At 42.6% G+C, this 27,679-nt stretch overlaps 1 protein-coding gene across 5 annotated transcripts in view; it reads left to right on the top strand.

The window, feature by feature from the left end:
* The window catches only part of FMN1 (formin 1), a 367,926-nt gene extending 340,570 nt beyond the window's left edge, over positions 1-27,356 (top strand). For all 5 annotated transcript variants that reach the window (XM_084776574.1, XM_084776572.1, XM_084776573.1 and 2 more), the window contains 4 exons: positions 4,458-4,509; positions 9,139-9,288; positions 25,140-25,224; positions 26,656-27,356. In XM_084776574.1, coding sequence (XP_084632700.1) covers positions 4,458-4,509; positions 9,139-9,288; positions 25,140-25,224; positions 26,656-26,700 — 332 coding nt within the window. In that variant the 3' untranslated portion in view covers positions 26,701-27,356. The remainder of the gene's footprint in view (positions 1-4,457; positions 4,510-9,138; positions 9,289-25,139; positions 25,225-26,655) is intronic.
* The last annotated feature ends 323 nt before the right edge of the window (positions 27,357-27,679 follow it).

Below are 27,679 nucleotides of genomic sequence, written 5' to 3'. Positions count from 1 at the left end.
GAAATGAGCACAGTTCAAAAAGAACTAGAATCATGGTCTAGAGATGTGGTTGATTTTTTAAAATATATTTTATTAATTTACTCATATCACATGTCAATTTTTATCTCATCCCTTGTATCCTCCCATTCCCCCCTCCCTCCCATTTTCCCCTTACTCCATTCCCCTATAACTGTGACTGAGGGGGACCTCCTCCCCCTGTATATGCTCATAGGGTATCAAGTCTCTTCTTGATAGCCTGCTATCCTTCCTCTGAGTGCCACCAGGTCTCCCCCTCCAGGGGACATGGTCAAATATGGGGCACCAGAGTTCGTGTGAAAGTCAGACCCCACTCTCCACTCAACTGTGGAGAATGTTCTGCCCATTGGCTAGATCTGGGTTGGGGCTCGAAGTTTACTGCACGTATTGTCCTTGGCTGGTACCATAGTTTGAGCAGGACCTTTGGGCCCAGATCTGTCTTATAATGTTCTTCTTGTAGGTTTCTAGGACCCTCTGGATCCTTCTATTTCCCCATTCTCCCTTGTTTCTCTCACCTAGAGTACCAATAGGAAATCTTCCACCCTGTCCCACTTGCAAATCAAAACAACTCTGAGATTCCATCTTACACCCATCAGAATGGCTAAGATAAAAAACTCAAGCGACACAACACATGCTGGCGAGGATGTGGAGAGAGGGGAACACTTCTTCATTGCTGGTGGAAATGCAAACTAGTAAGCCACTTCAGAAATCTATCTGGCGCTATCTCAGAAAACTGGGAAGAGGACTTCCTCAAGACCCAGCTATCCCACTCCTTGGAATATACCCAGAAGATGCTCCAGCTCACAACAAGAACATTTGCTCAACCATGTTCGTAGCAGCCTTATTCTTAATAGCCAGAACATGGAAACAGCCTAAGTGTCCCTCAGTAGAAGATTAGATAAAGAAACTGTGGTACATTTACACTATGGAATACTACTCAGCTATTAAAAACAAGGAATTCCCTATATTTGTGGCCAAATGGATTGAACTAGAAATGATCATAATGAGTGAGTTAACCCAGAAGCAGAAAGACTCAAATGGTATATACTCACTTATATCTGGACACTAGCCCAAGGGACATGTCTTCACTTACCAGAAAAGTGGGACAGAGAGGAGAACATCCTAGTGCTTGATTTTTTTTTTTTTTTTTTTTTTTTTTTTTTTTTTACAATCTCAAGCTTCTCATGGATAAGCAAGGAAAGCAGCTTCCAAATCTACTGGTCACAATGTTTAGTCATAATTAGAATAACATCACAGGACTCGCTGAGGGGTTGGACCACCTACAGGGGCCTGGGCCCTTCCATAACAAATCATTCATCAAGAAACTGCCCATGGACATGCCGGATCTGATGGAGGCAGTTCTTCAGTTGAGGGTCCTCTTCTAAGGCGACTCTGCTTTGTGTCACGTTGACAAAAATGGACTAGTGTAGCCCTGCATGAACCTGAGACATTTGTAAATGGCAACGTCAAAAGGTCAGACACCCATGGACATGTAAATTTGGAAGACAGAATTGATGTTAAGTGAATCATCTTATTGTTGGGATTCTGATTTTTTTAATTGCCTTTGTTGTCTTAAAAACTGTGGCTTCAGCCGGGCATGGTGGCGCACGCCTTTAATCACAGCACTCGGGAGGCAGAGGCAGGAGGATCACTGTGAGTTCAAAGCCAGCCTGATCTACAAAGCGAGTCCAGGACAGCCAAGGCTACACAGAGAAACCCTGTCTCGAAAAACAAAACAACACAAAACAAAACAAAAAAAAACAAACAAACTGTGGCTTCATCCTCTATTTGGAAAATAATCATATTTATCTTCCTGTTTCCTTTGAAAGAGTGTCCTGTAAACAAGAGATAGGAGCAAAGTGAGAGTGCATGTTACCTGCTATATCCCCTGATGCTAGCTGACAACACCTCCAAACTTACTCTTCCAAGAAGCCTATCTACCCTACCCCCATGAGTACTGCCACAGTTCAAAATGTATGGAAAAAAACTAAGACTTATGCATGAGACTCTGCCTACTAGAATATGAAGTACATTTCATATGTGGATCCAGGGACATGAGTTAAAGTTGTAAGATAAGGGAAGTTTTCACAAGGTCCATTATCATCAGTGTACTGTGTCCTATGTTTCGGGCTTAGTACCAGCATGTCGGTATTCCAGATTTGCCTGTCCACACTAAGTCAGCACCTCACAAAGGCTCCTTCTGTGGGCATTGTCTGTGCTCTGGAAATCTCCTGCTACCGCTTACCAAGAACCACTGACAGTGGGTCCTGTCCTCTCAGATCTAGCACATTCCTGCCCTAGCTAAAGTGAAGGTTCTGTGGAGATGCAGCTCTAGCTTTCCAGTAGATCCCGAGCACCTAGAACAGGCTCTGGCACGGGGAGTGTAAGAACAAACTCACCTAGTTCCAGACACCAAGGCTGGTGATGCTGGATGCCCAGGAAGCAACGGCCAGCAAGGATGTTCTCTTGGCTATGTGGAGTGTTCCTGAATGCTAAGTTATTCTGTCTTTCTTCTCTCTGAATTGTCAAAGACGCAGTGGTAAGACCGGCACCTACCATCTCTTGAACAGAACAGAGCTTTCCTATCTCCCTGTTGTTTCCCACTTCTTACCTACACCAGGGCCTTAGGGCCAGTGCTGAGAAGCGGAGGATCGCATTTGAGAACACTGGCATTCTTACATTTGGCCCCAAATTGCTTTATTTATTAATGATGTTAGGATTTGAGTCTCTGAGTCCATGGATACAGTCTTTCCATATTTTCTTTCTAAATAATGTATTTGGATTTGGCTTAAATGGGGCATTTGGTAAATTAAAATGCATCAGTGGCACAGCCGGAAATGTCACTCATTGTAGTAGCAAAATACGGTAGGCTGGAAGGGTATCTGCATCATAGCATGTCCTCCTCTGTCTGTACATGGCCCTTTAACACCAAGCAATGAAAGCCTCAAATTATTACTACGTTCTTTGAAACTCTTTCTTCCAGACTCTAGGAGATTCTCCATAGTTCATTGCCTTTGAGCAATGCCTGCTTTTGCGCTTGCAGATGTTGCTTCTTTTCAAATCACCATATTCATTGCAATATTGAAGGTCATGTCTACTGCTTTATTCAGTTTGAATATACTATTTCTTGTCACTAAGTTTATACGTGGTGACAGTTTGTCCATGGTCCACATCATGGACGCGGCCAGTTAGAAACTATCTGGTGACAGAGAGAGCAGCGTAGGTGCTCCAGGAAGACCACTCAGGCCCAAAGGAAAATGCCCCTCTCTTAGCCATGCAGGTCATTAAAATCACTGGGTACAAATACATTGTTAGTTTGTTTCACATTTGAGGGGAACTTGGAGCCTGAGAGATCCAGGTTAGTTCTCAGCATCTCATTGGCAGAGAATCAGAGTGATGCATGGAAACATCTGTTGGGACTATCTGGGAGTGATCCAGCAAAGTGAGCCACAGAACTACTCAGCCCTCGTAAGTGATGCACTTATCAAAGCCACATCATTTAATATTCATGTGACTTTATTATTTGAAACAAGATGTACAAGAGATGGCGTCCCGCATTATCTCACATATTTGCTTATATTTATATTCTACGTATTCAGTTGTTTCCTTAGGAAAGCCAGTATCTCTCTTTTTAAGCACTTTGTGAGATATATATAGATATAGATATAGAGATAGATAGATAGATAGATAGATAGATAGATAGATAGATAGATAGATAGATAGATATCTTAGTTCTCCCGTAGAATATACCATGGCTCACTTACTTTTTTCCTGGGTATTTTTAAAGTATGAGTGCTATTTTCATACATGATATCACATTCATATTAGAACATATTGTAAAAGACCCCAAACAAAACCTCCTTATTAAATAATCCCAGAGCACAGGCTTTGTATCTTCATCTTCTGTAGATTCAGAATTGAATCTCAGTGTCTTTACGGAGCTTTCCACAGTGATCTTATGTGCTTTCTTTTCCAGTGCATTTACAAAATATTGATCTGAGAAAAATGTCCGTAAGTTCCCCAGACGGACAATGATCCCTGCGGGTGGGAGGGGGCTGTGCAAGCATTCTTGTTCTTCCTCTTGAACCCCAACAGACTTTCTGCAGACGCTCCTGTATTGTGTTTGAGGGTGAGAGAGAACATGGTGGGCACATAGAGACCATAGGGAGGCCGGCTATGGCTTGAGAAACCACATGCATCAGAACTTTTCCAATTTATATATTTCCCATGTATAATTATTATCATTCCTTCTTACTCTCAAGGGTGTCCCAGACAAAACAGAATTATTTGACTACGGTTAGCTAGAGCCATGTCCAAGAAGGCAGTGTCGTAGAATGAATATGGTGCCCAGACATGCGGTGCAAATGCAGTCTTGAATTCCTGTAACAACAGATGGGTGTGATCGAAGCTGTAGTTTAATCAATGCTGTTTCTCCTTCACAGCCAAAAAAGAACATAAAATGGAAGAAAGCCACTTGGAGAATGCGCAGAAAAGGTAAGTAGCAGTGATTTGGACTGCTCTTTCTCAGACTAGGCATCTTCTGTTTTTATTGTCCCATCACTGTGCAACTGTCAGTCCCTAGCAGCCTGTCTGAACTCTGAAACTGTGACTCTGTAACTCCTCATCCCATCCATCCCTTCCTCCTCAAGGCCTGGGCAGCCGCTGCTCCACTGCCTTCATCCTTGTGGAGTCTTGTGCCGTTTGGCTTTTTATGACGAACTTACCTCACCCGTATGGTGCCTGAACAGCCAGCCCTCTGGTGCTGTCTTGTTGAGACATCTATGAACAGGGAGCCAGAAGTGACCCCCACCCCATCCCCGCTGCCATCATATATGCCACGCTCCTGTTCTGTCTGCTGGCCTCTCCTTCCAACGCTACTCCTGAACCAGAACACGGAAGTCAGGAATCAGGCCAACTTTGTCTCAGCATCATAACTACGTTAGACCAGTTCCACAAGAGCTAGGAGAGTTACTTCAGCAAAGTTACGTTGCTTTGCTCAAACCCTAGAGGGCTTTACAGACAACGCCCAGGAGTAGAGGGGTATTACTTTCTGCAAACAAAAGCTCCCTCCAGGAGTCAAAAGAGACCTTTCAGTCCTTCCTTTGAGCCTAGCCCCTCTTCCTGATTCCTGCTTCTCTCCAGAGACACCAGAGCACAGGCATCACCTCACCTGACAGAACCCAAAATCTGTCTGTTCTGATCCCTGCGGGAAGGAGTCTCTTGGTTACTTCACCACGCTGATCTCTTGGTTGTACCTCCCTTCTAGAAGGGAGTATATTGAGGCATTCTCATTCAGGAGACAAGGCTGAGATACCTTTAAGAGTTAAATATTCTAAAAGTTTTAGGTAATTAAATGAAGGCATATGGGTAGCCAATAGCATCTAAGGGGGAAAAATAAGATTTACAAAATAGATGAAAAGAATTTCGCAGTTACGAATGCAAGTAAGAACACATGAACCAGGAATGAGCCCAGTCTTCTTAGCTCTAGCCACAACTCTGAAGAGGTCTAAAAACCCGGAGACAGGTGCCAACATTTAGTCCCGCTTCCTGCCGTAATCTGCCAACAAAATTAAGATGCTGATGAAAGCAAGATGAAGGCCAGTCTTGTCATTCCCTAAGTGTAGACATGTTCTTGAATCATAGCACCGTCCTATCATGATAATTGTTGAAAACTAAGACAATTACACGGTTGTGCATTTAGATTCTGGCTCCTCTCTATTGGACTTATCCCTACATTGCTGTCTCTCTCTTTCCTTGGTGTATGAAATTAGTGTCAGAGACATTCGGCTCTCAGAGCAGAGACTATCAACAAGGGCAGGCTGGTATCAGGCCAAGCGGCAGCTCAGCTTCCGAGGTGCCCGTCAAGTCTCTGATCCCTTTCCAAGCCTTCTTCTGAAGGGTAAGGGGCCCGCTTTAGCGAGGCCCAGGGCACTGCTGTGCATTAGGCATGCTAAGGGAGTCATAACTTTTGGTTGTCAGCATTTTCCGTGGCTTTGTGGCGAAGGTAGTCTAGCTTTCATGTCATACTTGAAATATGTTAGATCCCATCTTTAATGTAGAAACCACGGTTGTTTGCTTGCACTCTTTAAGGAGGTTGTGGTCAGTGTTGCAATATTCGTGTGAGACTTAGTAAATTCTTATGCTTTATTCTCAAGAGAAACAATTTACTCTGAGGCTAAGGGATATTTGCTTTTCCTAAGCAGTTTCTGAGGGCACGCATGAAAACTCAGTGAGGGGATGTTTCTTCCGCTCTGGCATCTCCACACTAAGCGTAGAACAGTTGGCTTACCTCTGGGCTATTCGATAGAATATCCTCATCATTTGTCCTTTTAAAAAAAATGTTTGTCCAAATTAAAATGATGTGGAACAGATGAGGAAATGTAATGGACTAGCCGGGGACTAGTTTAAAGTAAGGTGAAATAAGTTGGTATAAGACAAAACATACAATTAGAAATTAATCTGGTTTTTAAAGTTGAATGCTATTTGGGAGTTGTGTGCTGAGAACTGGACATTTCAAAATGCACAGCATCCTTTTTCTGCTCTCTGTTGGAGAAAATTCCTCCTGCAATTAAATATCAGTGATTTTCTTGTCCAAATTTCAAGTTTTGGGTGAGTGTTCTGTGAACCAAAACTGAATTTTTGTGATGAATATTTGGGCTGTGGAGGGCAGTAATCTGGACATCATCAGACAGTGGTGGGTTCATAGTGTAGCACTGAGCTTTTTCTTAAATACAAGGGAAGCCCTGGGGTCAAAGGAGGTGCCTTCCCGAGTGGCTGTGTCTGTCAGCATCATCAAACCATACTCTGGACTCTACTTGTTTCTTCTGAACAGAGTCACTTGCTGCCTGGGTTCCCCAAACACTTAGGGAAAACATGTTGAAATCTAGCTTTCTTTTCATTTTCAACCCCTCTGACAGAGGTAAGCAGTGCCTCCCAACACAGAGAGAGAGAGAGAGAGAGAGAGAGAGAGAGAGAGAGAGAGAGAGAGAGAGAGAGAGAGAGAGAGAGAGAGAGAGAGAAAGCAGAGAAAGAGGCTATGAGGACAGAGTTTGGGAAAGAGAAACTCCCAGGCCATGGGAATATTTGTGCTACACATCAGCAGCACCATCACTTCTGGTATGTCTAAATGTGCATGCCAGATAATGCAGAGGTGTTGGGCTGATGGAGGAATTGTGGGAATTCGTCATGTGTGCCCATGGCTACATCATGCTACAAAATCAGAAGATAATGAGTCCTTTGAATGCAAAGTGAAATATTTTCTCTCCTGTGTCAGTGGACATACAAATCTGTGTCTGTATAGAAAGTAAACATAAGGAAAGGAGAGGGAAAGTGATGGGGTGCCCTCGTGTGTGGCACATGAGTCTGAAGAAGAAATGGGAGGAGGTGACTGTTCTGTTTGGTAGTTGCATGTGTCAGTACCCATGAGCAACCGCAGGAGAGACCAGGACATGCCTCTCACAGGAGCGGGGAATCTGAGCAGAGACCCAGCTCTGAGGATGGATGAGGTCATTCAGTCTTCCCCGGCCTCCACTGTCTCATCTGCAGAATGAGAATATTGGCAATGTTAACCTGCTTGGCCTCTCTAGTTCCAAATCCAGTAACCCAGTGAGAAATCCACAGTCTGCCTCTATTGGTTATATAATTATCAGCATGCCCTCATATTACAATCAACGTAAATTCCATGTTGAGTGAAGAAAGGGTATATGGTGTAGAACACTCATTTGATTGTATCAGTATTTTGACAGCTGCAGATGTAGGTGTTATGTCTGCGGTGAGAGGGTGGACTGTGCTACTTCCCTTCATTACTGGTTTGGCTTCCAAATGTGTGCATTTGGAGTTATCAGCAAGTCCTTCAGTGATTACTGCCCTCATTGCCTTTCTCCACTTACACACTTCTAGTCTTTTAATAACTAGAGGCCAAGTTCCCTGGCCAGTAGTTTTAATTTGCATTAAAAACAGATTTGTTATTTACAGAAGCACACAGAATTTATGAGACTTGGGAGCAGCAGCTCCAGCTTGGATCTCACCTAATCGTAGCCATGGAATCAATTAACAGTTCATCTGTGAAATGTGATAAAATCTTATGAGATACATATTGCCCAATAACTGAGAAGGAGATGAAAGTATGCCCCATAATAGTCACAGGGCTTTGGGGTTTTACAGTCGCCGCTGAATAGAGTCCCATTAGAAACTCAGTATTCAGGATGGCCACAAAAACACCGTGCCTGAGCAGATGATAGAGCACTGAGTAATAAACCTGGCTGGCCATTCCTGCTTTGATTAGTTTCCAACACCCTTGAAAGGGGGCTGTTTAAGAGTTCTTGCTTTTGGCAAATGAGCCTGTGAAGCTTGGGGTGGGTGAGGGTGAGGGGGGGAAGGACCGAGTTCAGAGCTATAAATCGCTGCCAAGCTAGTGCCTCCATGAAGGGCTGCCTGGGAGGCCCAAGCAGACTCGTGGGCAGTGAGCCTTCATGGGGCAGGTCACAGCATTATCTAAGAGTCTACCTTAGAAAAAATTTGAGCTGCTTTCTAGATGGATTTTCATCCAACCCTTGCTAAGCTCACAATGATGTGTCCCCCTGCCCCTTTTTTTCTTTTTCTTTTCTTTTCTTTTCTTTTCTTTCTTTCTTTTTTTTTTCCATATTGGTGGTTTACATTCTTGCCTCATGGTCAGGTTTTAAAACGTAGCCCTTTTAAAGGCTGCACAGTGTAAATTTCTTATTTTACCCTTGAGGCAATGAGGGCGAGATGCCAAGTGATGGAGCCAAGAACCAGAGCACGCCAGAGTACAGAGAGGGCGGAAGCGTCCCTGTTCTCCATGTATCCAATTGGCCATCTAACTGACTACTGCTAAGCTTATGATACAGAACTCCTAGAACTGTGCTGTTCTTCAATTCACACAGATAAGATGGACCCAGTAGCTTTCCCAGTCGTGATGAGTCCATTGGCAGATCTGTGAGGTCTTTCCGAGGTTCGTGGTACTCTCCAGTAACTGGGAGCCCTGACCTGTGTTCAGGAACAGACATGCCCAGTGTCCCTTCTCCTCACCCTAATGGCTTTTGGTGCTGACAGTTACTTATCGCCCTCATGTCTTCCCCCACCCACCCCCGCCACCTTCTGCAGTTTTGAAACAACAGTGGGATATTTTGGAATGAAGCCAAAGACTGGAGAGAAGGAGACCACCCCCAGCTATGTGTTTATGGTGTGGTTTGAGTTCTGCAGCGACTTCAAGACCATTTGGAAGCGGGAGAGTAAGAACATATCTAAAGAAAGGTAAGGTCGGCTGAGGCAAGAGTGCCTCTTGCGCAGTCCGTCTTTGCAAGCCCTACAAAGTGTGCCTGTTTCACATGTGTCAGTGTCTCCTTTTGCATCAAGTCAACAGCTAAGGCGTATTCTTGCCTCAGAGTTCCCACAGAAGTTCAGGGGAAAACTTGCTGCCCCCGTGGGCAAGATACACTCACATGATCTGATAAGCTCCATTCTCTTAACCCCTTCCAATTACTAGCTAGTAAATGAAAGGCAAGTTGTGCTAATTTGCAACAGATTGCTTCTCTGTGTGTTTTCACATTGGCCCAGGCTAAATGAGGCAGCCTTGCTGTGGCAGACAGTACAGACAAATAAAAGTGAATGCTTTCCCCATTAATATACTGCATTTGCATCAAAGGGAAATCTCCCCTGCTCAGGCCACACTTCACACAGTGTTGAAGCCCCACGCTGGATTTACAGCATCACTTCTGACTCCCTGTATCCTGCTGAGGACATCAAACTGTGCCGCTCAGCCGCCCTGCAGCCTCTTGATTTTATTAGTTGGAGGTAAAAAAAAAAAAAAAAGTCAGCACATAGGCACTGTGTATGTGTGAGAGAGAGAGAGAGGGAGAGAGAGAGGGAGAGAGAGAGGGAGAGAGAGAGAGAGAGAGAGAGAGAGAGAGAGAGAGAGACTGAAACTTTTGTCCCGTTTATCAGTTTATCAGAAAGAAAGCATTTCTGCTTGACTGTGGCATTCAGGCTGCCATGGTTCCGTAAAGGACATCAAGGACTGAAACCTCAAACCAGTCTGATCCTAACTTCTGAATAACAAATATGTGAGACTGTTGTCGTTCAAGGTGATAGAGAAAGAAACAGAAGGATCTACAAAGTCAAAGTGAGAGAGATTGTTCAGTTACAGCATCTCTACTGCAGTAAACATTAAGACAAGAAACTCCACAGTTAGTATATTTGTTCTCTAATTTGCAAAAACTGTGCATTCGAGACTATTTATACATAAAGACAGTGTACACTAACATATGTTTTGCTTTATATTGCTCTTTTTAAGATGAAAAATTACTAAATCTTTATTTTCTCAAGGATTTTTTAAGAAAAAGAATTTCCACCTATATTATTTTTTCTAAAGGAAGTAAAATTTTCTTTTTTTATCTGGTGCCAGGTGTAAATGACCACACCTATAGTTTCAGCACATGGAAGTCAAGAGAAGGAAATGGATAGTCTAGATGCAAAATGAGCTCTAGGCAAACATGAGACATGAGACCTGCCTTAAAAAAACAAGAAAGACAAAGCAAGTCCAGGACAGCGAAGGCTACACAGAGAAACCCGTCTCGTAAAACTCAAACAAACAAAAACAAGCAGGATATTTTATCTGTACATTTTCCCAGAATTACCTCTTTAGGAACAAGAGAATTAAAACTGAGTGTGTTTAAGCAAGGTATAAAGCTCCATGGTGCCTATAACCACAGCCCACAGGAGGCCAAGGCAAGAGGACTGTGAATTTTGAGGACAACATGGGTTTGTATTGAGAGTCCACCTGAAAAGGAAAGCACATAGTTCTAAATGTTTATAAGCTGAGCCCTCGTGGTGCAGAGAAAGTGAAGCAGAAACAGATCTACAGAACAGCCAGGTAACTGTCGTTACCATGTTTGCTGAGTAGAGAGGACTTGTATGGTTGCAACACAAACATAATCATTTGGAGTGTTGCCCTGGACCTGGACACCTTATATACAGAATAAGCAAAGCGTCTTCCAACAACTTTGAACAGTGAAGTGTTAAGAACTTAAAGATTAGGAGACATTGTTGAGAAAGTAGTTTGTTGATCATATCCCAATAAAATAAAATAAAATAAAATCCTGTAAAGTGTACCCAAATCAGCACTCTCACCCTGGGTAATGGAACTTAACTTAACTCCCATAGAAGAAAGTCTTTCTGAGACTCGAAGAGTGGGGTTCCTCTTTTTGGTCTAGTGGTGACTTCTGGTCCACTGCCACTCCTCCCCGTCCCCTCCCCCTCACTAGGCTGCTTCCAGAAGTTCTGAACATACAGCCTTTGCTTGGGAATGTTCTACTCAGATTTTGGGAGTAGTTCTTAATGAATTTGTCTCTGAAACCCTAAAAGTGGTCCCAAACCAACAAACAAGGCAGAGAGAATAATTAATTGCCTTTTGTCTTAACAAATCTATGGAAATCTTGAACTGTATTCTGAACTAAGGCACACCCTGCCCCCACACTCACAGAAGTCAGATCAAACTATCTGTGGGTCTCCCCGAGGTGTCCAGTGGTCTTTCAGGGTGACCTTTTCTCTGATTCCCAGCACGGGCATTTGCAGCATTGCTTCCTGGGTACAGCTGGGGAATTGCTTGCTTCACACTCTGTAAACCAGCACCTCCCAGGGTCATGACTTCCCAAGAGCCTTCACTGATCATTTAGCAGTTTCCGGGGTCTCTTCATTGTAGCCATGCTCTGAAAAGATGGATTACCAGGAAGATGTCAGTCTAAAACATCTCTGCACTTTAAGGGTGATTCGGGAAAGATTCTGGGAAGCAACATGCTTAGAAAACTCTACCATTAAAGACATCTTAGCGTGTCCATTCGACCACTTAAATTGATTGTCCAGGATCTCCTTATGCAGGTTTTTTTTTTTAAGTTTTCTTCTTTATGATAAGGAGTTTAGCTTTTAAGCTTCTAAATAGCATATTCATTAGTGTAATATAAGCAAATTTACTTAAGCTGACTTGTTATAATGAAATTAGAAATAATACGATTGCTTTGTTTTGACACTTAATGATACTTGATACTACATTTTCGATTACAGTTTTCCCAGAAACTCATTAAAACTCTGTAACACTAAATGCCACGAGGCAATATAACATCATTCACAATAATTCTTCAAAGCCATTCGAAAAAACGAAAGCCATGGCCTAATGAATGCTTGATATCATGTAACTATTCGCGGGGAGCGAGGGGCAGGGGGGATTATGCTGTGGGATCTCATCACAAGAAATTGAGATCACTTGATTTTTAAATGTGTCTGAAGGCCAACTGAAATTCAAGAAGTTACTGGAAAAGAGTAATCAATAATAGTATTCACAACACAAAAGACCCAACAGTAAATGCTGTTTGTTTAAACCCTGCTTCCAAATGAAATAAAAGTATTGAACTACTTTATGCCACTTGAGGTTAATTTTAGGTAACAGAATATTTACTTTTTATTTATTTATTTATTTATTTTGCTTAGTGAGGTTTTCATGAACATGCACTAGGCTATTATAACATTGAGGTCCATGTGTCTCCATAGCATGCTGGCAGCTCCCGCTCCTAAGCCTAGAGCACTCTCTAAATGTTGTATTAAGATGCTGTCGTTAAGAGTAGTGAGAGAGGATTTCCTGGAGACATGGTTTATTCTTGTATTATCTGTGTCATTAGAAAAACAACTTACTACATGGTAGTATATTAATGGCTTTAAATTTACTTCGACATTTAAGCCAGTATTAGGCAAAAGAGCATGTTTCCGTGTCTACAAATAAATCCTGAAGGTTCCTTCTCTGTCATTATGTGGTACCCAGCAGTGACATTCATTCTCTCAGTGAAGCCTACTGCTTCCTTTTCCTATCCTCTCAGAGTATAGACCGTGCTCAGTGGTGTGAAAGGGACCTCCAGACCGAGGTCAGATCTCAAAATCTCTTCCCTCCACTGTGCCATTAATTTGCTGTGCAACATCAGGCCAGATGTTCACTGTATAAGGAACCAATAAAATCTGAGTATTGGGATAAGGCAGGAACTGAGGGCTAGCACTGATCTCTTCTAGCTTGGGAGCATTATAACTCTGGAAACCGCTTTTCTGGTAGTCTAAGGCAGGTGCAATTTTGAGATGGCAGTCATCACTTTTGCTGGAGGTTACTAAGGATGATATTGGGAATTGTTTCAAAACAGCATCTGACACTGATTGCAACAAGATTTGGAGTGAGAGGAGTTTTCATTGCCCTCTAGATTTGACAAATGGCTACAACATCACTTTCCTAGTTTTGTTGTTGTTTACAAAATTCTAATGCCCACCTTGCAGGTCTCATTTTTAAAAATCAAGAATGCACATGCAAATGTTTTCTGTGCTCCTGTCTCTGCAGCATTTTTTTTGGTGGAAGCTTGTAGGTCACACTCAGTGGCAACTTTGCGTTGGTTTTGCCTTTTCATATACATTTGCATCTGAAACTCTAAGCGTTGAAATACTTCGTGGGTTTTTGGCACATACCCTTTTCCTCGCATTAAGCCCGAATAGTATCCAATCTCATACATAACAACTGCAAAAAGGCAACCTGAAATTTTTCCTGCTGCTTCTATAACCTGCTCTACACTCATTTTTGCATTTTTTTTTTATTTTTTAATTGTCTGTTCCGTGGATCCTTGCTTCTAAAACATTTCATCAGTTAGGATATCTTCAGACTTCCCCCACATATGCCCACACAGGCACACAAACCACACAGTGAGCTCTGAATTCCCATGGGAGCCAGGACTCCAGGAATAAAGTCCATGTAAATGCTTCACCCGGAGCCAAGGCAAACGTTAAAAAGTACCATTTAAAAATCCACAACGAGCCAGTGAGGAGTGAGCAAGAAGTTTTGTAAGTTGTATGGGCAATGCAAATAAGAAATGTCATTATATGCATAGCTATAATTTACACCATGGGAGAGCAGAGAGTTACTCTTCTTTCTTAGTTCCGGCTGAAAACCAACAGGGTTTTGTTTGAGTCTATGCCTTGAAACTATTATGGTTGGTTATGTAACTGCCACAGCCTTGACAACAGATCCTGGCTGGGTTAGGTGATCCCAAAGGATGTTCCCAGAAGTCCCTATTGGTCATGTTACTGTAGGTCAAAGGACTTAACAAGCTCACCCCTCCACCCAGTTACGATCCATTGACTGTAGTACAGTGCTGCAAGAATCTGCATTTTTACATGGCAAAGCTTTCCCTGGAAAAAGCTCAGTTAAGCAAAATTGGTATTTACTTAACTTTGCTTTTTTTACTGACATAAGTACACACTCATTCCAGTTACTTGTAAGGAGTCAACTTCCTGTTCCCTAAGTTTTCATTATGTAGGGTTGTATATACCTGGCCACTAAAATGCTTCAGCATTGAAAGAATCCCTTAAAATACAAATATGCAAGTGGTAGTTATTTGGCAAAGCTTTGAATTTCCCTGTCATGGTTCAAAAACAGTCCTAGGTAAGTACACGGACAGTGAACACCCTTGTAGACCTAACTTAAACACAGGATCATCATACATAGAAAAGAAAACCTTAAGTCATCTACAATAAAGTTAAGCCTACCTCCACAAAGTTAAAAACGTGGCTCCCAGGTTAGATAGATGGCTCAGCTGTTAAAGGCTAAGACTCATCTGAAAGGTCAGGTTTGCCATGAATAAAGGATAGACTAAAAAATTGATGAGAGTTGTAAGACTATATTTAAGAATGTGTGTGTGTGTACGCGCGCGCATGGACACACACATACATGCATGACTGCAGCATAGTGACCATGGAGCCAGAAGAGAGCTTTGGAACCCCTGGAGCTGGAGATATGGGGTATTATGAACATCTCATGCTCTGGAAAAGCAGCAAATGCTCTTAACTGCTGAGTCATCTCCCCAGCTCCTATCACTGATTTTTTTTAAGAGCATCTTCGAGCCTTCTTTCACCTAGACACTATCGATTCATTCCTTCTCTTTTCCTTTCCAACTTGAGGGTTTATTATTAGTTTCTTTACCAACATAACTTTTTACATTCTCAGTAAGGATAAAGTTATCACTTCTATTACAAAGGCCAAATAACTGTTACTTAAAGAAAAAACTAATTTTCCACTGGCTAAGCAACCTCAGTGTCAGAGTTATACTGCTGAGGACCTGGTTTCCTTCCTTTTGTAGCTGTCATCCTTAAAAGTGGTCCTTATTCACAAAACTGAAGATGGCTCATGCTGTGTCTGCCTTCACTGCTACCAAATTCCTGCCAGCAGGTCGGAGACGGTATGCCTGGTCTTTTTAGTAGCGTGAGATGGAAGGTACATATATCTGTTTCATTCTTAGCCCATTGGGTTGAACTGAGTCACATGGACAAATACAAGAGAGACCAAGAAATGCAGGCTCAGCTGGAAGCCTTGTGTCCAGTTAAGCCCCGTGAGTTTTGTTACAAATATGTCAGGAAACTTGTTTTGTTTTGTTTTGTTTTGTTTTATTCACTTTATATCTTGGTCATTGCCCCATCCCTACTCTGCTCCTAGTTCCAATCCTTTCCAATTTTGTCTTCTGTGTGGTTTCTGGTCATCACCTCATAGCCACAGAAGCGCTGGCCCACATAAGCAACTCACCATCCCTCTTGTTCTCCTGCTACAGGGTTGCTCTTGTCTCCTTGATACAGCTGAACACTCCAGCCAGTTAACTTTTAACATATTCTGTTCCCGACACTGATGAAATAACGGGAGAGAAACCTAGCCATGGGTGGCCCATTAATTTTGTGGGTCCTTGAAATCCTGCAAAGGAAGGTTTGTTGGTATTTTAAAATAAACACAGGGGGGTAAATGAATTGCCAACATCATAGTTCCTCTAGGAACCAACAGAATGAGGACTAAACACTTAAAACCTCACTTCACAGCCCCTTTCTCCATAGCCTCCCCACTTTGCACTACTGTAGTGAGCCCTAGTATCTCACACTTGTACTTTCTCGCCTTGTTGCTATGCATTGTTCTCAGCTATTTCCTACTGACCAAAACATAGTCATCCTTCAAAACTAGCTCTTCTAGAATGCTACTATAATTCCTCAGCTAAGTAGAACTGCTTTTTCCCTCTGGTCTGTAACTGCCTTTTTTTTTAGCATCTGTATTTGTCAGGGCTCTTTAGAGAAACAGAACTGCTAGAGTACACACACACACACACACACATACACACACACACACACACACACACACACACACACACACACACTTCTATACATATATACATATTGGATTTATTAGAGTGGCTTACAGGTTATAGCCCTGCTCCTGATGGAAAGTCCAAATATCAAGTAGTTATTTAGCCCGTGAGACTGGTTACTTTAATATATGCTGCACTCTTGAAGAAGTAGGCTATAATGCCAGAGAAGGAGTGAACTTGCTGGAGAAGGAGGGCAAGCAGGCAAAGAACAGGAGCTTCCTTCTTCCACGCCTTTTATATAGGCTGACACCAGAAGATATGGTCCAGCTCTGAGGTGCATCTTCCTACCTCAGAAGACCTAGATTTAGGGTGGGTCTTCCCACCTCAGATGACTCTATCAAAAATCCCTCACAGGTGCACTCAGCAGCTCAAGGTGACAACCAAGAGTAGCCATCACATAATCCTTTAGCATTTTATCCATATTACCTTAGTATTTTAGCAGCGTATATCAACCCCCCCCTCCAGACCATAATCCTGTTTTCTATTGTGCTTTTGGTGGCAAATTTCCTCTCACAAAGTCCAATATATATTTATCTGCATGGAAAGGGCCTCATAGTATAGTCAAATGTTATTAAGTGGCCAGTGAAGATTTCTTGTGCTTATGGAGAAAAAAAGGACCTCAGGAAAATATGGAAATACAGAGGGCTGTATAAGCAATCATTAGTCTAGCAAAAAGACCACCTTCAGCGGACTTGAAGGAGAAACAGAAGCTAGTAGGGGGTCTCTAATTAGGAGAAGACCCTTGGAATTACCAAAGAGTATTATGGAATTATGAGCCCCTTGACTGAGTCTGGATCCAATGGGATTGGTGCGCTGAGCCTGTAGTCTTATGAACAGCCTCCAGAGTATCTTCTGTGTGTGACTAAAACTTGATAAATGCCTTTACTCTGACTACCTTAAATATGAGACATAAACATTTGGGAACACCTCCCCAGTGGCTATTTTGCCAAGTCTTGAAGGTACTAAGCTGTCTATTTCTTAAATTAGTTGTATGCCCAAGATCTCAAGTGCAAAGTCTGCATGATTTTCATTTTCTCTGTAGCACCTCCTATTTCCTTCTATACAACAAGTTCATGTCAAAGTGATTATGAGATTTCTGTCTGTGGCTGATAAGTAAGTCATCTTAGTTACATTGCTCTTGGTGGTAGAATACCTCACATCCCATGCAGATTGTTTCTGCACAGTGATGTACAATTAATAAATATGACATGAAGAGCAGACATGACCAGAACAAGAAAGACCAACTGTTGGGGTGAAATAATCCTCAACTCTATTCTTGACTGCAATGCTTTCAATTTGTTTTTTTTTTAAATAAAAAACAAAAATAGGGGGCTGTAGAGATGGCTCAGTGGTTAAGAGCACTGTCTGCTCTTCCAAAGGTCCTGGGTTCAATTCCTAGCACCCACATGGCAGCTCACAACTGTCTGTAGCTTCAGGATCTGATACCCTCACACCAATGCATACAAATTAAATAAAGATATATCTAAAAAAAAACACAACAAAAAACAAAAATAAAAGAAGGAAGTGAAAATCATTCAGATCCATTGCTGTTCCAATCCTCAAACTCCTTTGGCGCTCAAAGCAGGACCATAGTGAATGTCTGTCCACACTCTGTTTTTCTACCTTGGCAGGGACTGATGGAAACCTGAAGTAAGTCTTCATTCAGCCAGAATGTTTCTAACGCACTTAGGTGTGGGATTCCTGACAGCACCCACCAAGGGCCGGTATATAACGGGGCTACCGAGGAAGTATGATTTGAGGGGCTCCAGGATGGCTCTCTGCTCTACGCAATCTCATCACCTTTTTGTTGTTGTTGTTGTTTCAGCCACGGCACAAACAGTCTGTGTCAATTCTAGTCTTTGGTGAGACTCGGTAGGTGGTAGGGGTTTCAAAACTGGAAGGCGGGGTGTCAGTATCTGCAAGCACATGCCTGTCTTCAGTATCAGAATCGGGATTGTCTTCCAGAGGCTGCCTGTTCCCTTTCAGTGTGATCTGTAAACTGATGACACAGCCTCCTTCACTTCCAAGCCGACTCCCAAGAGAGCAAATGCGGCGCGCTGGTGCCTTTCACTCTGCACCTACATCTCTGGGTCGGCTGGGGTGCTATGTCTGCCAAGTGCAGAGTGATTGGCTTTAACTGATGATGCATTCCAGGGCGGGTCTAGCCTCACGCCACTTCCACTCCCCTGTGGCCTGAGCAAGAAGCTCTGGCAACGGAAGCAGCCTGTGTTCTGCAATTAATCACCCCAAGTCAGAGTGTGTTTAGGTACTATCAGCGATAACCCTTGAGAGCTACGAAGTGGCTGATTTGTACAGCTGTTGAAATCCAGGACATGTGAGGACACCCATAGGTGTAAGTAGATATCTTTCTTAGGCACAGAGTAGGGGAGATGTCACATTTCAGGAAGTAGAAATCATAGGCTAATTCATCACAGTATAACTTTTAAGGGAGAAACCCTGAGGTGTAAGTAGTTAAGTCTTCTAATCCTAGGATCTGTGCTGCCTTCCTGCTGCTTCCTGCTGTGAAGCCTAGTGGGGTGAACCTCGGGGCCCATGAGAATAGAGAGAGGAGGGCTGCGGTCAGGGGCATGGGTCAGACTCCAAGGAGAGAATGGAGCGCGGGCCCCATTGGTCTGCCTGTGATAAATGGGTTGGAGCCACACATTTCATATTCTCCTCCATGTTTTACCTTCTTTCCCTTTGTAAATAACCCAGAAACTAGTCAGAGATGTCCTTACCCACTGCTGCAGCGAAGAAGTTTCCTTTTCTGCAGCAGTGTTAATGGATTGGGTCTTTTTTGTTGTTTGGTTGTATGGTTTTTTTTTTTTTTCTTTTTTACTGACAGTGCAGAGTGACTTTAGTTATTTCCTTGACTTTCATCACTATTAATCACATGCTGTGTATGGTTCTACCATTAAGCATCCAGAAATGCCTAGGGAGAGAATTCAGTCAAGAACGCTAAAGTGATAATGTTTCCCACAGCTCCCTTTGGTCTCAGGGAGTAGTGGAAGGTCACTTATTTAGAACTGTGCCTGGACACTAGCTCAGTTTCCCAAAACCATGAAGAGCCAACTTCATTCAGCACCCTGGAGACAGTACTTTGTGGATGGATTCTTGAGAGTTGTCCTAAGACCTGAACCAGTTCCACAAGGCCAAGCCAGCTGTGCTGTCTAATACCTAGCCTGTGGAAGACAGATGCAAGACCAAGAGGGACATCTATAACATCCTCAAAGCCCAATGAAACAGCCTCTATAATGATAATTCCATTTCTGCCTCATAGAATCCTACAGAAGAAGGTACTATCAAAATGCATTACTGGTCTTCTCTAAGGTGCCATTGCATCATTCACATCCAATGCCTGTATCCAAACTCCACCCAGGTGGCTCTAGTGTGACACCAAGGTTGTGTGCACTTCCGCAGGCACGGGCATCAGACACAGATGCCTTTCTTGTGCATGTGTTTTCTCTCAGCACACACTGGCAGCCATGACAGTTGGCTAGAGCCTGCAGTGACTCCTGAGGGGCTCTATGTATTACAGTGAAAACCAAGAAAAGATAGTAAGATTTCCAGAAGTTTTGCTAAAGCATTTATGTACAGAAGTTGCAGCTTTTTCTTTCTCTAGGGTATTCATGGTGGAATGCTTTCCCCAGTGTTTAAATTTACATTTGGAGAGCTCAGCATATAACCAGTAAAGTGAAATCTAGGTGCTTTTAACTACCAGCAATCATGAGCAACTATGAGTGATATCCTAAAGTAAATGTTTAGGCCAGAAACAAAAATAGAACCCACATCTCAGCCAGGAACAAAAACAGCTTCCTAAGTAATTGATTCAAGGAGGAGGTTGAACATTTGTGTAGCTAGACATTGTCTAGACAGCCTATTCTCCTGGTTAAATGCAAAAAGAAAAGAATGTCTTACCCTCCTGGGTAAGGTAGGAAACACCTGAGCTGGGACAGTGAAATAACTCCTCTAATATCAGCCCCCCTGTGGGTAAACTACGATGTACACCTTTAAGGATGCTTGTAAGTATATGTAAGCTGGCAATGTATAAATATTTAGCACATGTTAGGTGCCCTGAAGGCTCTTTCTCTTACATATTTAGGATTCATTGGGTTAACCAGTAGCTAGAACTGGACTCCTAAATGTGCATATGCCTTCCCCAAAAAGTCGATGCATAAAATAAGTCTCCTAGTAAGTCTTCACTAAACTTTTAAACTGATTAAAGTGGAAGACATTCGTCCTTCAGCTGTGTGCTAAGAGCTGATTGTGCCGACACAGGCTAGATACTGAAATAGAGAGGGGCCTGGGCATACAGAAGGTCTGTTGATTTCCTCCCGCAGTTCTAGGGGGTGAATAGAAACAAGACACCTAGCTCTCAGACGAAGAGCCTTAATTACATTAAGAAAGGCACAAAGTGCCCTTTCCATTGAGAAGACAGAGATTACTTCTGGTTAAGAGAGATGAAGGAAGCTTTCATGACTTTGGCGCTTAAGCAAGTAGGACAAGAACAGAAGGCATTTGAACGCACGGGAATGAGCAAGCAAGAATGGTGCCTGATGTGGCTGGCATGTAGAGCCAACTGATGGAGGCAGCCATGTGCAAAACTTTCTTTAGTTTCACATCAAAGAGTATTGTTTAGTTGTACTATCATATCCGCTTTTAACAGATGGGGAAACTGAGACCAGAGGGGTTAAGTGACTTATCCAAGAACATTGACCTAAATTGAACTGGCATATTGTTCACATGAAAACAGGTCTGAATCTAAAAAGTAACTAAACTGCAAATGACATTTATGACAGACGGAGGTGTTTTGACTGCTGAGCTAAAGACTTTGAATCATATTCTAGAGTTCAAAGATTTGGTAAGTTGTAGCCTATGAGCCAAGCCTGATTTACTCCCAGTGCTTGTGAATAAAGAGTATTATTAAACCCTAGCATTGCCTGACCCCTCTCCCCAGTGTATGTCAACATCAGTCTACAATAACAGTACTAATAATCTGCAGCATGACATCCAGCCCCTCAGCCTGAAGTAGTTCCTCTCTTGCCCTTCATTGAAAATACTGCTCTAGCTTAGGTGGGCATCATTGGAAAGTGTTGGAGAAGCATGTTCTCAGAGATGTGCACCATACATTACTAATGGGGGCCATCTTAGGCTGTAGGATGGCTTGAAAGAAGCTAGGTTATTGTAACACTACTTCCATTGTCTGGGCTTTCATCCCCTCTCATCTGGTCTTCCACTGTAGCCTTTCCCCAAGTCTCCTTGCCCAAACTTCAAGAATTTCAGAGGCCAGGCTGGTAGCAAACGTGGGTGAAATGTGCTAAGTGCTAGGAAGCCAAACAGTGCAAGGAACTTAGCAGAGAGCACTGGCAGTACTTGGCCTCCAGCTGAGCATGTGGTCGGGAGTGGTAGGAAGTGCCTCAGTCTGATTTGGTCCCGCTGTACCTGATGTTCACTGTGTAGTGCTGGCCCTCTCAAAGACTGTGGACTCCACTGTTGAGGCTATACAGAGACTCTAGTAAGAATTTGCCAGTTTACTTTGTACAGGACCCATCTTGAATGCTGAGGATGTGGTAGTCACCTTCAAGGTAAGGAGCTCTTGCATAATACCTCCATCATTTTTTTTCTCTTTTTGTCATTTACTTTCAGTTTGCATGTGCACTTTATGTGAGCATGCATATACACACATGGCTGAGTGTGTGTTCATGTGAATGTGGAGGCCACGGGTCTGTGTCAAGTTTATTTTCTCAATCATTCACTCTCTGCCTTAGTTGTCAAGACAAGGTCTTCTTTCACTTGCCAGTTGACTATACTGGATGGCCACTGAGGTCCAGAGATCTTCCTGTCTCTATTCCCAGCCCCAGCACTATAGTTTTAGGCATGTGCCACCACTACTGGCATATAGGTAACCATGCTTATAGTCACCCTATCATCTGTGCCCTCTCAGAAGTCCTTCATCACCATTCTTGATACCTGAATTGTTGTAATTTAAAGACTAATTGCAATCACTTATTATCTATTAATCACTTACTATATGTCAGGTACCATGCAAGATGCCAAAGATAGAGACAATGAAGTTGTTATCTCCCAACTCTGGGAAGTTCCAATCTGGTATGATGGGGAAGTAGTTTAAAGTGTTAGCAACATAGTAAGATATATGACCCTTGAAAGCTGGTGCCAGAGGAGCAGACAGAATCCACTCTACCCAACTAAATGCTCCTTTATGTAACTGGCCCCCAGTAGACTGTTGCAGTGGGCACGGGGTTGTGAATTAGTTCCCAGTCCCTGGTGATTTTTTTAATGTACACAACAATTTCCAAAATTCCAATTCCCTGATATCCAGAAGACCCAAAGAGTGAGGTCACAGGGCACCCAAGACACTGAGGTAGGAGTGTCTTGGTAGAAGAAGCCAGGTAGAAAGCCAACTCAACTCCAAAAGCAGGGGCCATAATTGACCAGCAGGAAGGAATTATTAAAGAAAAAACCAATCCAAGAGTATCCCTTCAAGGTAAGGACCCTAAGGTAGATGATAATTGCTCTTTGAACAGAATCCTAGCTGGAAAAACTCAGAAAGAGCACAAGATGAGGGCTCATCTGCGTCTTTATCATCTAAGCTGGGAAACCTCTCCTAATGGTCATTTCCCAGTGCAGTCTGGCCTGGATTTGGTTCATGTGATGCATTCTGTTCTTGGATGGATACATTAGTCACAGTTGTCGCCTCAAATGTGAAGTTTTAGTGGGCAGTGCGGTGTATACACTCAGACCTATCACAGTGTTCTGTGGTCAGCTTTGCAAAAGTATTTGTGCATGGGTTCTAGAAAGTACTGCTCCTCCTTGTTTCATTTTCATTTTTGCTAACTTTCTGACGTACCAGTTAGCACCTTGACCTCATTGGAACTACATTCTGCATGTGGGCAGGAAGACCGGATTGGTTGACTATATGTTCCAAACAGTTGTGTGAAGTCCTCTAAGAATCAAACCACTCAGCCATTTGTAGATGACAAGTACACAGTTAAGATGAAGTGAAATGGGGTTTGTTTGTTTGTTTGTTTGTTTGTTTGTTTCTTGGGTTTTTTGGGGGGAACCCTTGAAGAAACAAATGCTAAATTTTAAATGTCTGTTAATCAGTCAGTCTTTAAGTAGTTTTTAAAGTAGAGGTTTTGAGAACAATTTAAAAGTAAAAGTGCATGTTTTCATCTCCTAGACCAGCAGTTCTCAACCTGTGGCTTGGGACCCTTTCAACATGGCAGTGTTCGCCTAAGACCATCAGAAAACACAGATGTTTCCATTACAGTTCATACATAACAGCACCAAAATTAGTTATGAAGTAGCAATAAAAATAACTTTTGTCTTTAGGGGTCATCACCACTATATTAAAGGGTCAGAGCGTTAGGAAGGTTGAGAACCACTGATCTAGAATTACATATCTTCTAAAAGCTTTAAAATATAAGTACTATTAGTGCTATGCATTCAAGACGGAATTCTACTTAGTTCTTCTTAGTCCCATTTTGTCCCCTGTTTTTATACCAATCACCTCTCTCAATAATTTAGTATCTTTCCAGTCTCTTTTGGATACTGTCATGTGTGTTGAGTCTATTGATGACATTATAATTACTTTCATGTGCCTGTTGACCATTTATATGCTATTTTTGAAGAAATGTTTGTTTGAATATCTGCCTGTTGTATGGAGAGAATAATTTATCTTTAAAAAAATAACATCTTTATTAATTGGAAAATTTAGAACAAAATATCTTGATCTTATTCACCTACCACTCTCCCATTCCTGTGTCCTCTTGTTTGTTTGTTTGTTTGTTTTTAGAAGAAATACCTTATCAGCAGATGTCCTAGCCCTCTGGCTCTTAAAAGCTTTCTGCCCCCTTTTCTTTGATGTTCCCTGAACTTTAAGTATCAATTGTTTTGTAAATACATTAATTTATGTTAAATTAAATATATTAACGTATTTATTAACTGTGGTGGGCACAGTAATTCATCTTTTTGTCTGAGTTATAAGTATTCATATATTCATATATATACATATTCATATATGTATACATATACATATGCATATACATATACATATACACATATATTTCTGGACAAAAAACCCACATCAGATACATGGTCTGCAGTTTTTCTTTCCATTTTTAGGTTGCCTTTTCACTTTGCTACAGGGAATTTATAAATATGATACTTAGAGTGTCCGTGTGTCTTCTCAAAGTTTTAATTTCCCGACACTGCCTCAGCATCATCTCCTGTGCCGATGATAGGCCGGTGGAGCACGCTGAGCAGAGGAGCCCCATGCACACAGGACTCTCCTCTTCGCTAACTGCCGTGTAGCTCACCAATGCGCAGCCTCCGCCAGTCATCCCAGCGGGCTCTCCAGTGAAACCTGAGCTGTAGTTGAGCAGGGAAGCAGGATAACAGCAGAAAACTCGTAAACTCATCTGGCTGCAGTTGCACGTCACAACTCTGGCCAACAGCAGACCACATAAACAACAGTCCTATGAAAAGTATGATGGAGGGAAAAAATGGTGTGTCTAATATTTACAGTGTGCCTTTGTCTTGGTATGTTTAAATATGCAAGATCTTAACAGTGTGTCACCGATGCCTGCGGGATTCAATGCGGTAACATACCTACGGGGTTATACTGTAGGTGTTGTTGTGGGCTTTCCCAGCGGGCTTTATGACTATTCACTGGCTGTCTCTGTGAAAAAAAAAAAATTTCAAACAGGGCATTTCTCAGAATGTATCCTCATAGTCATGTGACATTTAATGGATCTCCAGAATACTGAACACTGAGATTTGCATTCAAAAGTATTAGGATTTCTGTTTAACTCAACCCTTTCCCTCTTCTTCTTTTTCTCCTCTTCCTTTCTTTTCATCCCTCCCATTCCATTTCTGTTTCAGATTGAAAATGGCTCAGGCATCTGTCAGCAAACTGACGTCAGAGAAGAAAGTGGAGACAAAGAAAATCAACCCCACCGCTAGTCTGGTAAGCCACGTTTTTGTTGTGTTTTTTTTTTTTTAACTGTACACTCTAGGTTTTTTTCATTATAGGTGGAGCCCACTCCTAAGAGTCTGAATTCAAAGGACAAAATTCAGGGAAGAAATGGGATATTGGTAGCCTTCTTCACATCCTAATACCATGTGGTTCAGAAACAAAACTGGGCATGAATGGACAAAGCAGGGTTTCATATGTTTCTACTGCAACCCAACAGAGGTCACCTGTGACAAGGCAAATTGTGTCGCTTGGATTTCATATCCACATCCTCGCTTTCCCTCTTATCTCCAGGTGCCTTCCTCCTGAGAGGTTCCTGAGTATTCACCATTGTTCATCCCATTAAAACATGAGGCAGGATGTCCCCTAGGAGTTGTTAAGAGTTGAGGTGCAAAATGGACAGTCTGCCTAATGTCACTTGGCGAACAGATGACAAAAACTCTGACCAGATGGGGCTGGGGATCTCCTCACCTTTCTTCCTTGTCTCCTCATTCTTTCTTAAGCTTGAGAAAGTTGTCCTCTAGAGTGTAGTGTTAAGCAGAGGTCACAATGATTCTCCACCTGTGTGTCACAGACTTGTCCCGTGTTTTCCCAAACACTGGAATAAAATACCCCAGCTAAAGCAACTTAAAGGAAAAGAAGGTTTAGTTTAGCTCACGGTTTGAAGGCACAGTCTATTGCGGTGGTGAAGTCACAGAAGCAGGAGCTTGGGGCATCTAGTCAAGAGGTAGAAAGCAGTGAACCCAGAGCTTAGCTCACTGTCTCCTTTTTATATAATCCAGGAGCCCAGCCCATGGTGGGCAGGTCTTCCTACCTCAGTTATCCTAATCAAGATAATCTGTCATAGGTGTGTCCAGAGGTTAAGTAGCCCCTCGGGGAACCACCATAGGCCTGTCTCCCATGTGATTCCAGATCTCGTCAGGCTGAAAATGAACATTATCCATCACACAGATATCAATCAGAATCGACACATGATTAGGAACCCAGGATTATTGGGAAGGAGACAGCCTAGGCTTAAATCTCAGCATTGCCCCAAGACCTTAGCAAAGTGACTTTGCTCCATTCTCTTCAAGGAGAAGAAGGCAGTGATGATACCACCTTTAATTTAGGTTTATTTTGAGGAAACTGGGGAAAGGCAGGCAGAGTGCCAGTTACATAATAGAGGTTCAGTAAGGGTCAGCTACTGTTCTTGCTTCCATGAGTGAATTCCAACAGGTTTGGGCGCTGGGGTGGGGAACAGTGGGTATGAGACGGTGGGAATATATTCCTCCACATTGTGCGCGAGGCTGCTGTAATCAGGCAACTGGGAATGGTACTTAGTACAATTACACTCTGCATTTTAGACCAGAATTTAAGAAAGATATCAGAACTTTGGGGGCAAAAAGTAGAAATGACAGTGGTTCTGCTTTTCTCCTTAAACAACAGAAAGAAAGACTGCGTCAGAAGGAAGCCAGCGTGGCCACCAACTAAGAGGAAAACAGAAGGGAATGGCAGCTCGAGCGGAGGTGCCTCAGTGCTCCTGCAGACACAAGTGCCAAGGGGAGCCCCTGACAGATCTGTCACTCAGAACATTTGCTTTAGGTCTCCTGCCCTGTGCCTTCTTTGAGAAGTCCCTTGTCCATGGGAACAATGCAAAGCTATGTATGGAGATATTACAGAAATATTTAATAATTCTTATAGAGGTCCAAAGTCCACCCTATAATAAGATCAGAATATAAACCTTTTTTCCCTCCACATTTTATTTAAAGCTGACATTCTAAGCTTTCTAATGTATAACTTTGCCATATAAAAAGAGGTATATCTTTTATGGTAAGAGAACTCAAGCCTTGTTCCTCACACACTATGGTGTTTTTTGTACTGATCTTAATTTTTATCCTGTTCTACCCAGAAAATGTTGAAATGTACCTGAACTGCTTTTGAAGAGATTTAATACTGTATATCTCCCAGACTAAGAAAATGATTTTTGAAGATGAAGAGGAGGAGGAGGAGGATATGATGAAAAGGAAAGGATTGAAATTTCACATGGGTGGAGAAAGAACAGTAACTGTGAACCTTATTCTGGAGAAGGCATTAGGATGCTGGGGATGGACCCCAGCCACGAGGCAGACCCACTCAGTTAATGTGCCTTCCTGGCCAGTAGGGAATCTGTACCAAATCCTAATAGAAACAGGGTGGGGACAGTCTTGGATCAAGAGTACCCCCTTGGGTGAGGAACCAGCTGGTTTCAAATCCATCTTGGACAGCGAACAGATGCTGGGCTGACATGCAGATGAGGTCTACATCGTATTCTACCACTTGTACCCTGGTCTCTTCCACCACCCCCAGCAGTTTCCACACAGGACAGCAAATGCTTCTCTCTACCCTTTACCGTGACCTTGGCTCACAAGCATGTGAAGAGGGTAGCCAGGGGCCATTTGCTGTCCAAAAACCTAGGAGCAGAAAAAAGTTC

This window comes from Acomys minous (genome assembly GCF_964271855.1).
Source record: "Acomys minous genome assembly, chromosome: 3".
Taxonomy (NCBI): Eukaryota; Metazoa; Chordata; class Mammalia; order Rodentia; family Muridae; genus Acomys; species Acomys minous.
This window is presented reverse-complemented; position numbering and strand designations above follow the sequence as displayed.